This window comes from Callorhinus ursinus, unplaced genomic scaffold, assembly GCF_003265705.2.
Source record: "Callorhinus ursinus isolate GAN/ISIS: 27379988/994484 unplaced genomic scaffold, GSC_fseal_2.0 scaffold1, whole genome shotgun sequence".
Taxonomy (NCBI): Eukaryota; Metazoa; Chordata; class Mammalia; order Carnivora; family Otariidae; genus Callorhinus; species Callorhinus ursinus.
In genome coordinates this window covers 4,600,912-4,613,403 of record NW_027397063.1, presented here as the reverse complement: position 1 = coordinate 4,613,403, position 12,492 = coordinate 4,600,912, and the positions used below count along the sequence as shown (strand labels likewise).

The 12,492-nt window shown below is 38.0% G+C and overlaps 1 protein-coding gene across 1 annotated transcript in view; it reads right to left on the bottom strand.

The window, feature by feature from the left end:
* The window catches only part of PAXBP1 (PAX3 and PAX7 binding protein 1), a 33,158-nt gene that overhangs the window by 10,389 nt on the left and 10,277 nt on the right, over window positions 1–12,492 (bottom strand). The window contains exons 7-13 of the mRNA XM_025872099.2: window positions 12,122–12,311; window positions 8,342–8,465; window positions 4,869–4,968; window positions 4,666–4,781; window positions 2,664–2,863; window positions 1,501–1,645; window positions 695–816 (exon numbers count right to left, since the gene is read on the bottom strand). Coding sequence (XP_025727884.1) covers window positions 695–816; window positions 1,501–1,645; window positions 2,664–2,863; window positions 4,666–4,781; window positions 4,869–4,968; window positions 8,342–8,465; window positions 12,122–12,311 — 997 coding nt within the window. The remainder of the gene's footprint in view (window positions 1–694; window positions 817–1,500; window positions 1,646–2,663; window positions 2,864–4,665; window positions 4,782–4,868; window positions 4,969–8,341; window positions 8,466–12,121; window positions 12,312–12,492) is intronic.

The following is a 12,492-nucleotide window of genomic DNA, read 5'->3' as shown; positions in this document are numbered from 1 at the left end:
AGGAAGTGGGGAGGTGAGGATGAGAGGCTACCTGGAGTAATGACATCACCTTGCCAGAGAGAGTTGAAAATTAAAAATGATTATCTCAAATCTTGTATATTTCAGGCTATAAAGGACCAGATGGCCTGAGGGAATGGGATTTTCTGGCAAGCCTTAGAACATAACCACTCATCGAGAGAGGGAACACAAGCAGGGGGAGTGGGAGAGGGAGAAGCAGGCTTCCCGCTGAGCAGGGAGCCCGATGCGGGGCTCGATCCCAGGACCCTGGGATCATGACCTGAGCCGAAGGCAGACGCTTAACGACTGAGCCACCCAGGCGCCCCGCTTGTGTTCCCTCTCTCGCTTTGTCTCCCCTCTCTCGCTTTGTCTCTGTCAAATAAATAAAATCTTTAAAAAAAAAAAAAAAAGAACATAACCACTCATTCCCTCAACTCTTGCTTATTTTTTATTTATTTGAGAGAGAGAGAGAAAGCGCACGCGTGCATGAGCCGTGGGGAGGGGCGGGGGAGAGGGAGAAGCAGACTCCCCACCAAGCAGGGAGATGGACGCAGGGCTTAATCCCAGGACCCTGAGATCATGACCTGAGCTGAAGGTAGCCACTTAACCGACTGAACCACCCAGGTGCCCCAGCTCTTGCTCATTTTTGAAAGGTGAGGGGAGGAAAAAAACCGTTCACAGATAATAAATAAATTACCTGTGTATTTTTGTTTTCTGCATTCACTACTGAAGGATATCCATTTATCAATTTTAGTGTAATTCCAACCATTCTTGAAGTCTGTGTTGTAGAGAAAGGGTCCCACATATTTTCAGCTATTACTATAAGAGAAAAGTAGAATGTGTTGAGATACAGAAGTAAATTGCAGCTGACTTAAATCTGCTGTCACGCAGTCCTCAACTTATAAATGCCAATCCTGACTTACTTTTTCTCTCTCTAGAGTATAAGCTCCACTCTTCTTTGTCCTCTTAACTGTGGGAACATTGAGGATTAGGCAAATGTGGGGAGGGCATAGATTCATTCTATTTTCTGCTGCTGGGTGATAATAAAGATTGGCAGAGAAGGGAGGACTTCTGTATCCTAGGAGATGTCCCAGCATCAAGAATTCCTAACTAAACTTGAAACTTATTTTTAATATTTTAAATAGGTTCCCATACCAATGATTCCTAATCTTTTTTGAGAAATTAACAGAAGTAATGAAATTGCTCCCCAGGAAAATGCATATCCCCCTACCAAAACTATGTGTTCAGTTTTGCTTCGGGTCGTGTTTAAGAGTCTCTAAAATTCGCCTATGGATCAATTACTAGCCCCAACTCCAGGCCCACCCCAAGGTGGTCTTCAAGTCCTAGGTTAAGAGATGTCCACCCTTTAGCCATCTCTGGACCCGGTGGTTACTTTATCATTTGTAATATAACTTCTATGAGGAAATATGCTCTGGTTAAAAACTCATAAAAATAGATTTGGAAAACCCATGTGTTTAAATGTTCAAATTCAGAAATGTCTACCTGTTAGTTTAGGAAGAATCACCTTTTCCACAATGGTAGGCAATAGTGCAACATCGACATCATCTTTCTCTTGCTCTCGCTCTTCACAACCATAAAACAGCAAAGATTCAAACCACAGCATATTCTCAAAGTCACGACATTTTGCCTAGAAAAAAGAATATTACAAGTGAAACATTTCAAATGCTTGCTATTTCTGCCTCTAGCCATGGTAAGAGGAACAGGAACAGGAACAGGATTTAACCTTCAGCCGTAAACAACTAGAGACTAGACAAAATATACGAAACATCCATTTTCAGACACTGGATACAGGCAGTAGAGGACTATGGCCCCCGAAAGGGAGAGACTCAAAGGAGGCGAGCCCCTGGTGGGAGACCACAGGCAGAGCAGTCTCGCTCAGGTGTGGAGACAAGCACTGGAGCTCAGGCAGGCTGAGACAGCTAGAAGCCGTGGGGCAGAGGAGGGAGCGACCCAGAAAAAGAACTCCAAAATGCACAGAAGTCCCGCTGAGCTCTGCTGTGTACTAAGACACACATGCACAGGGTGAAACTCCACAAGGTCTGGCAAAGACCAACTGAGAGCTGGGGGCCAAATGGTTCAGTTTTGTTCAGTCGTTTCAAGGGCTCTGACCTCAGCCCTCTCCTTATGGTTTACACATCCAATCCAGCCCATCTCACTCGTGCCCATGGCTCTGTCCACATGCAGGTTACCCCCCAAATCCTCTCTTAAACGTGACCACTGAACGTATATAGGACCCTTATATACCAGGCCATCAGGTCCTTGATTGCACCTCTTAAATTTATCAATTTGTCTTATTCTCCCAACTTCCATTACCCCCGACTCAATTCAGGTCCTCATTTCACATCCACCTCACTGAGCTTTCCCAGGAGGTTCTAAGTTTTTCTAGGATCAAAGGACCAAGGTCTGATTATTCATTCATGTTCATATCCTAGTGTCACTACATGTAATTTTAGTTGACTGAGAAAAGCACTGCCTGTAACTTGAAAGTAACCAACGGTTCTCTTGAGAAGGAAGGGAGGGTAAAGGATCATGACATCATACAATTGGTATTGGAGCCCGGTGCCTTACCTCCCCTCTAGCTCTGAGATTAAAATTACCCAGGTACCATGTTATATTGCTTTGTACTAGTGACACAAGCCACTCACCTCAAGAGGCGTCCAAGTGAGAAGCTGCAGCCGTATAAGGGGGTTGAACAGCTTTGGCAAACAAAGGCCGATGTAAGCATCCTTGTAGGACAGATAGTATTTTGAACGCCATGCCTCAAACTGGGATTTAATACAGTCGATTGAATAGAAACTTTCAAGGACATCTTCAAAAACCTTGCTGGACTCCTTTGAAATGCGATCTAAAGACAACAATAAAAACAACAAAAATCCCACAGAGAACCATAATTTAGTCTGTAGTAGAAAAAAACACAATTCAGTATTTTTGGCGTAGCTTCAGTATCAGTCAGATAGGCTCATTATGGAGAAATCATTATTAATTACTACTTAACAGAAAGCATAAACAGAGTAAGTTTAGGTTTCAAATGTCTATTATGCAAACCAGAGTGCAGGCAGTGTTCATTTGCACAGCTGCAATATGTACCATTTCTGGTACTGAGAGTTTAGTTAAATCCCACCTGTCCCCCAACAAGTCAGTTCAAATTTCAGTTACTATGGTATATTAATCATGAGTAATTGCATGAAGCAATTGCTCTTCAGTCCACAAATCACTATAAATATCAGATGTGCATCATGATCAGTGAACAATCGTATCACTTTTTTCAAAGTCTATCGATGACAGCAAGAACGGACATAGACAAGTATCGGCAATGGAGGCTAGGATCTTTAAGTGGAAGGTTCTCTGATGTCACTGACGACTTGGGAATCTTTATAATGGAGAAACCTAGTTGTGACAACTTACTTGTCAAGATCAATCTTAACATCACTAATAGTGAGACAATCTAACATTCGCCGTCTGACATTAATGCAATAAGCAGCAGCGTCTTATATGAAGTATTCTTGCCAAAACAAAAGCTTAACCTCAATCCGATCAAGTCTTCAGACCTAAATGCCAGCTTACACAGAAATAACAGTGAATGGAAAAACAAATTAATACTATGAGGAAACAGACAAATTTAGAATGTCGGAAGTTCTGCAAGGTAAGTGGCCTGGTCTCTTCAAAAACTTAATGTCTTAAACAAACAATGGGGGTGTGTATATGTGTAAGGTACTCATGGACATTCATTAATTCTAGGGGGAAAAAACGTAACAACCAAAAGTGGGGCAGGAAATCTCGTGTGGATCCTAGTTTGGAAAATACAGAATGACCCACAAAAACAGTCCCAAGAGTTTTATTCTGGGGGAAGTGCTACTAAACAGACACAATATTAAGAACTTTTCGTTAAACATGCTCAAGTGTTTAAAGTATCATGGTGCCTATAGGTTACTTCCAAATGGTTCAACAATACACATACACACTCACACATCCCTCAACAAATTAAGGCAAACTTGGTTAAATGATGGTAAAAAACTGTTGAATCTGGGTGACAAGTACATGGGTGATCACTGTGCTATTCTTTCTAATTTCTGTTTAAAAATATTCACTATGAAAAGGTGGGAGAAAAACAGACTTCTCCAACTAAGTTCCAATTGGCTTGCAGCCGATATAATTCCAAATAACCACAACCAATGGTGGCAAATAAAGATTTCTGAAAACCTTTCTAGAAATGCCTGGCACATAATAGTATTAACTCCTATTAATCCTCTTGGTTGAAATTATTTCAGGACTCCCCAAATCAGGAGTTTACGTAAGGGCTGAGTGTCCCATGGCCGAGCTCTACCTTCCTAGGACAGGCTGCATTAGGTCTATCCTTGGGATATGGCACATTTTTTTTTTTTTTGGGTCACTTAAAATTCTATGATTCTGAAGAGTAATATCATTTATTACGCAAGTACTAAATAAAGCCCGTGATGAGGTGTCACCACTATTTTGAGAAAACCTTATATTCAGTTAATAAAAATGGGTACCAAGTTTTTACAATTAAGAAAAAAGTGGCTGATTCTAATTCAGAGGCCACAAAACTTCACACCATCTCATGGTAAAAACCACACCCAAGTAGAAACTAAAGTGGCAATGAATCTCATTTCCAAATAAATGTCTAACCTTTTTCCAGATTGAAATTTGTAATATCCGTAGAAGTTTCTTCGTCGTCACTGGAAAGGCCTTCAAGGTGATCTGCCATCTTACCGGTTTGCTCTCTGGCTTGTCTCCGACGAGTCCTAAACAACAAACATCATGTTCCCAAACCAGATAAAAGAGATTCCTCCCTTTGCAAACAAAGCAACAGCAAGCATTTTTAGAATTACCTCCTGGCCTCCCGTTCTGCAATCCTACGTTTTGCATGCTCTTGATACAGTGCCCGATCTCGCCCAAAGGAATCGAGATTTGGTGCCATCAGAGCTTTATCTGTAAAACAACGATGGTTAAAATTAAAAGCCTTCCTTCAACAATCTTGAGGAAAGAGTTTGCACAGAATAAGCCATAATGATAGACTGTTTGCTAATCTCAATGACAGGATTCTGCGGTAACTGGTAAACCAGATAGTTTTCTAGTTTAGAGCAAATCTCAGTATTATGCTGTGTTCCCAGGAAAAGGAGTAGAAAAATAAATGGAGAGTTCAATAACCCTACACAAAAACAACTGGGCTTAATCACTATTTTTATATCTACTTGTAACAGAACTAACTAGTTGATGCTATCATGATGACCAAATAAATTAAAAATCAAAATTACCTGTGCAAAGGGAAAAATAATAGATTACTTTTTAAGGAAGAAGTTAAGCATCACATGTTGAATGATACGACAGAAAAGAAACATGGATAGAAAGGATGAGAAAACAGCTTTGTTTCAGGAATTTAATAATATATCCTATTTATTCTAATTTTGCTGTGTAGAAATTTATTCTCATTACTATTTCTAGAACAAGGGCAGAATCAACATATAGACTGAAAACCAGATCTAAGAGGACCAACCTACGCTTTCTCAAACAAACTCTTTCAAAGCACAATTCCCTTACTTCTCTTTTTGATTCCTATTTTCCGTCTCTTTTTTTAACTTTCTAGGGCAATTTTCTAGCCTTAGCTTCCAACCTTCCTATTTAAATTTATATTTCAGTTACCATATTTTTCATTTCTAAGAGATGGCTCTTACTCTGAGAATACTCCCTTTCTATAGCATCCTCTACTTCTGTCACATGTACGGCACCTCCTACTACCTCCCGAAGGATATCAAGTCTATTTTATATTTTCTTCTGCTGCCTGCATTGTCTTTGTTTCCTCAGTCCCTTTGGTTCTACTGTGTGTGCTGCTCTATGATCAGTAACCACCTCATATAAAAGAACGAGATTGCTAGTTCTACGGACAAAGGTGGGGGGTATCTAACAGAGGCCTCTCCATCCAATCCCTGGGACAAAGCCTTCTGTTGGGGGCGTCTCAGGGTCTTTTCTCTGGACCCATTCTCTCTCTCCAGAGAAAAGTCCTCTAATCTCTTGTCTGGGGTAGGAGGAAGAGCAAGGGTAACATATGTATGCAATACTTCCCTCGTTCCTACATTTAGAACACAGAAGATATTCTGTAAGACAGGGATTGTAACAGAAGCAAACCACCCAAGGGACAGGATGCAGGAAAAATCATACATAAAATGAAAGACATCGATTCAAGGCTTTTGCATATTTCTTCCCCTGATATCAGAGATGTGCTGCCAATAGCAGCAACAGAAAAAAACAAACCCCAAAATCAGCCTTCTACTTCAGTGTATCCTAACTATCATAGACCCAACTATTTTTAAAAGCGGACTTCCTGAATTGTTCATTCATACTTCAAAATCGCTCTGACATCAGGAAGGATGTTCCAGAGTTCAGCAATTATAAAGAAAGATGAGTATGGTAAACAAGAAAAATGCCCCTATTGTACCTCAACTGTGAGTTCACACACCACAGGTGAATTAGCTAAAGTCCCAAACTATAGAAATGATTCCTGTCTCTTTAAGAGGTATCCGTCATTAAAGAAATATTTTAAAGATTATTCATTGCTATAATAAATACTTAAAATGTCGCTATGTTTATTAGATTCTATAGTATAATAAGGGAGATATGAGAGAGTAGATGACTTGAGGGATAGCCTCCTTCACTTCTCTAAAACTACATGCAGTAACTGTGGTAAGTGTTCACAAATCTCAACAGATGAATCTCAGGGTTTTTTGTTTCTTTAAAAAAAGATCAGAAATGACGTGATACTTTAGTGTCCCATGTAATTTTCCTCAAACCTATGACAATGAATACTCCCCTCCAAGGCAGTATTTTTCACTTTCTCATTACTTTTCAATTTTTTTCCCAACTCTCCATCTAATTAACATACATCATTCAACCTTTATGTCTAATATCATGTAAGTAATTAGCTTCAAATTATAAAGAACAGATAATAGACAGGAAAAGGTATCTGACGAGATGCACAGCTCATACAAACCATTTAACTTAAAAAGGAATTACTTCCCTTCATAGGTTACCTGTAATCTGCCCCAGAAATCTGGTTCTGCCTGGATCAAAAGTGATCTGGAAGGCCCGCATTAGTCATCTAGGTGCCCAATATGGCAATAAACCAACTCAAGTTTGTGTGGCAAAAAGAGGAGGTCAAAGCCATTCATATGGCTCACATGTGAATCTCACTCAAGCTCTGAGGGCCATATTACCACCTCTTTACAATGGTCCAAAACCCATCCCGCACACAGGATGCCTTCTCAAGGATCCAACATCTAATTTAGGGGACACCCTGTAGGACAAAGCACTGTTTTCAGAAAGAATAACATGAGGGGCCCTTGCACTTGGATCACCTGAGGTGATTAACAAGAAGATACTGGTCACTATCCAAGACCTAGCAAAAATCTCTGGGGATAGGACCAGGAAACCTGCATTTTAAATTAGTATTACAGGTAATTGTCATGCACACTTCATTTAGAACTGCTGACACAGGGAACAAAGAGATGACAAAAGAAGCCACGAGAAATCCATGCTGGGAAAATTCCTAGCAGAGCACCCAAGAATATGGAGCATAATGGAAAAACGGAATTAAAAGGTTTAAAACTTCTGGTTAAAGAATCTCAGCTAAACTATTTGATAAGAGGTTTCCAATTAATTTCGGTTTTCCATAACACATCTCATAATGAAAGGAATATAAACTGAATTTCTGAACTTTTACATTAAAATTTCAAGAATTAGAGGAAACTGACTTATTAAAAAAATCCAGTATAAAGGCAAACTAGAGAATAAAAAAATTTTGCTTTTCTCCGAGACATGAAGCTCAAAAAAAATCCCCTAATCTTGGAGCTGTATCCTTTGTTATGTCATTAAAACCCCCTTTCAGTATTTTCCTAGGCCCCAAACTCAGAATCTTTCACTGTGATCAACAACAGCATTTGTACTGGTGTTATGAACAGGATAAAAATGGGGGGAGGGGAAGAGATCAACTGGGGCCAAATGATAGTGGTTTTAAGATAAAACACTGAAAATATCTTCTCTATAATCTAAAGAGTAAAAAAATATGTCCAAAGAAGAATAAGATTGACAGAATATCAGTGCACGTTTTTGAGCTCCTTTGCGAAGCTATATTTTCTTAAACAAAATCCAAAGGACATGCTGTTTTAAGTTTTAGAACTACCTGACACAAGAGCAAGGAAATGTTTCTTTAAAAAAAAAAAAAAAAGCTAAGCTCTCTAATTTTCAATTAGGCTGCACTAAGTAAACAAGGTTGTTTAATGAATAATAAAAACCTTCAAGATGGACTGACTTGAATGGCTTGAAAACTCCGAAGATTCATCTTTAATATCATCTTGTCGTCTTTGGACAAGGCGGGAAGCTCGCTGTTTGTACAGCTGATGTATTGCTGATTCAAGTTCATTAATCAGTGGCACCTGTAAAAATACAACACACTCCGTAACACCAAACTCCTCAGTTGCTTACTTCGTTGAGGGTTCCATACTATTTCCGGATTTCTGAAAAAGTACCCTCTATGGACAGAATAATCATAAACTCCCAAAGGGACACAAATTGCAATTCAGTTTTACGATGTTAAGGAAACAGCTCTTCTTTTAATCCATATATAGAGCTATAATGTCCAGTGCCTAGTTATTGGAGTAAAAGTTTGGTTAGGAAACTTAACACTTCAATATTAGTAAAGAGAGCAAGTAAAGAAATGTCAAAAACTGTAGTGCTTTTCTTTCAGAATAAAGTATTTGCAAGTTTTTTAAAGTCCATTTTTAGTTTTCCAGCAGCATGATCTCCCTCAGAATTTTTGTAGCTTAAAATAAACCATTACTGCTGTGCAGTACCAAAAAAAGGCAAGGGCTCCACGAGCAGGTAAGAACGGGAGTCCGCTAGCTGCCCAATTCTGGACACTTAAACTGCTTTGCCACTTGTATGTACCAAGTATCTTACGGTAATGTAGTAATGTCACACTACATTGCAACTTTATTACACATTCTTAAATGTGAACTGCCTTTACTTACATTAGTAAGGCAAATAAAATTTCTAGCTTTCACTAACCTAATGTCAAGAGTTCAAACTCAGAAAGCTAGTTAATGTTTAAGTTTTTCCATATTTTATAATGAAATAATAAAATTCATCACATGAATTATCAGTTTACAAAGTCAATGAATTTTTCCAGGTTAATATCCACAGCTAAGCATTCACTCGGTTCATACAGAGTACAAAAGCTTATAAAATGAAACCTAACTTTAAAAGGAAAAAACAGAAAACTTTTTGTCAATTATCTTATATTATAACCAAATGCTATGAAACTTTCACAAAACACTAACAACCACTACACATACCTGAGGAAACCAGAAATTCTAGTTTCCTGATGGTTAGTGCAAATGGAAAACACATTATTTAGAGTTTGGGAACACTGGCACCAAGTGTTATAGCAGCTTCCTGAACTGAACAGACTGCAAATGGAAAATAAAAAAAGGCAGGTGGAATTCAAAGATGTCTGTAATAAAAGCAATTTCATACACTTGCATGATTCTGTTGAAAAAGCAGCAAATGTTCACAGAAAGATCAAACTGATGGGAGTTATTTTAATCTCTAATATGCCACACCATAGGCAACAATGTCCCCAAATCTGCACTGATTATCTTAGACAGCTGAGCCCACAGGCTCTATCTTTAAAATTTACAATGAGTAATTTTTTTTTTTTTAAGCATTTAGTGCTGTATTACTGTGACTTACACATCCCCACCCCCTTATTTTTTTCACACCACACAGGACGAAAGACAAATGTACCTATGCACCTAAGGTGCATTCTTTCAGTCCTGGAGACTGTTAACATTCCTCTACTGTAAGAGCTACCTGCCTAAGGTTGCATCAGACAGAATTTAATTATTCGACTTATAGTTAAAATTCTGATAATGTAATTTTTCTGTTTAGGTAATTGGAATGCCTTTCAACAAAGCTGAGAAAATTCTGTGAATAAAAATCTTCAAACACATTCTTCAGCTCTCTTTCATGTTTCTTAACAATATTGATTTGTCTCAAGAGTATGCACCACGACAATTTCTTTACCCTCTCCAAACTCAAAACTGTTCTTGACTATCTTTATTTCAAGACCAAATTTAAGGCGAAGAACACAAGAAGGAAGATGACTATAGGGAAACAAAACAATGGAAAGTTAAAATGATCTTTAAATAATTTAAAAATCTAAATTTAAAACTACTTAAACTTTTATAACAAAAGACTAAAAAAACAAAGAAATGTTCATCTTTCTATGGCCTTACCCTGAAACAAATTTTTATAGTATAAAAGGAATATTCAAATGTATCCAATTATTCCTAAATATTTCCAAGACAACAATGGCAGTATTAACTTAGAAGCAGTCTCTTAATAAAACTCAATGCACATGAAAATGTCAACATGAAATAAAATACTCATCCTTAAAAGAAAGGATTATCTACCACTGTAAGTGACTCTGTGAAACCACATTAGCACATTTGAAGTGATTTCTCAAGGAACATGGTACTTGAGATCAATAAAGTATACTACTTGTTTTTAAAAACAGCAGTTGAAAACTGTATGAACTAGACGTCCTAATAGTCTCTTTAATTCAAGAATGATATAATCTAGTTGATCATGTTACTGTCAATTTTTAAGAGTTAAGCTTACAGTTACAAGTAAGTAAGTGTACTAAGTTCTAAAGCAAAGGCTCAGATACTTCCAGGAAAAAACTCGACAGGGACAAACCTCACTTACAAAGTATGGTTTAAGACAAAGATCCTTTATCTGGTCACAAAAGGTTATTAGATCAGCTCCCACCAGGTCCACTGGGCTCAAAAGGGCTTTATTAATAGGAAGGACACAACCACCAGCTCTGACACCTATGTCTACTTCCCACCTGGACTCTAGCCCCCTGCAGAGTCAAACCTAGGTTTCTTTCCCACCCTTGTACCTGTCACCCTAAGCCAGTGATCTGCCACAAGGGCCATCATAGCTCAGACTACAGTTGCTTCTCCAGAAAATCAGGTGGTAAGACAAGAACGTGATAAACCCGACAGGTAAGACCTGGCGAATGCTGTCTCAGCCTGCATCTGACCACGGACTGGCTAGAACCATTAAGACCCATGAGGAAGACAGTCTAGCAGTGTTTTGTGAGTCTTTGGCTTTAGGGTATTGAAGTAATCAGCAGAGATGATAAAATACTCCTTCAAACATACTATGCTTACAGATTCTATGCTAATCCACACAGCCAAGGAAAAGGGAAAAATGTGCCTTCTAATTCTGTATCACTTGGAAGTTTACAGACAGGATATTCAAGATTTTCTTTTTTTTTTTTTAAAAAAAAAACATAAGGCCACAAAGTCCACAAATGCTTATAAACCAATGCACCGATTACATTTATCTTGAAAAAGAAAAATCAATTAAGAGGTCATTTGAGAAGGGGATCCTATGTGCAGCTAATTTAAAAAAATGCAAATAAACTGCACAGTAGAATGCAAAAAACTATTCCAAGTGACTAGCATACAAAAAAACAAAAAATGAACTCAGAAGAAATGAGGCCTTCAAAGAAATTATGACTAATGATACGGTTCTTGAAATGGATGAAGCATAGGCTTATTTAGATGAAAACTATCAGCAGCAATGGTGACCAACTTTATCTAGAGTTAAAGGAAAAAAAACACTAATAAAATTTTGCAACTTTATGCCTATTTGGAATTATATGTAGAAACAGTTTAAAGATAAGTTAAGACCTAAACTGTAAAAAAGAAAATTCCACCAGAGGAGTACCTTATATTCTAATATTTCAGGGCAGGCCAATAATCTACCACTATATTAAGCACAACTTGCCAAAGTCTTATTTAAATATGCCTTATCTTTTTTGTTTTCAACAAAGGCACTATGCCGCCCCCAAGACAGAATGCCGCTAATGAAGTGAAGAAAATGAAGCATGGCTTTTCATCACTTCTAGAGCTGAATGCAGTGGATATTTTCTGAGAAATACAGAAATGATCTACACAAGGCCGTCTAGACCTCCCTAATTTTGCCTTAGTCAAAGAGATTAATATTTTTGCATTCTTACCTTTTCACTGAAACACTCAAGCAAGTCTTGGACATACCCTCGCATTTCTTGCAAAAATTTATACCGTTCACCAATACCCCCAGAAGACCCTTCTAATCTTTCAATAGCCCTGGTAGAGTCCACTCGGCTTTGCAGATGTTTCTCATGCTGCTGTCGATTTGTTTTGTGCAGTTCTTTCATGGAGTCCAACCTTAAGAACACAAAAGGATAAATATAACACATTTACATCCAAAAGTCTACGCTGTCAGGACTCTTGCAATATTATAATAATGCATTTAGTTCCACTATTAGAATATAAAAATACTCGGAGTGGCATCTTTTCATTTTTCCTTTTTTTTTAAAAAAAAAAAAAAAAGAAAGAAAAAAAAGGC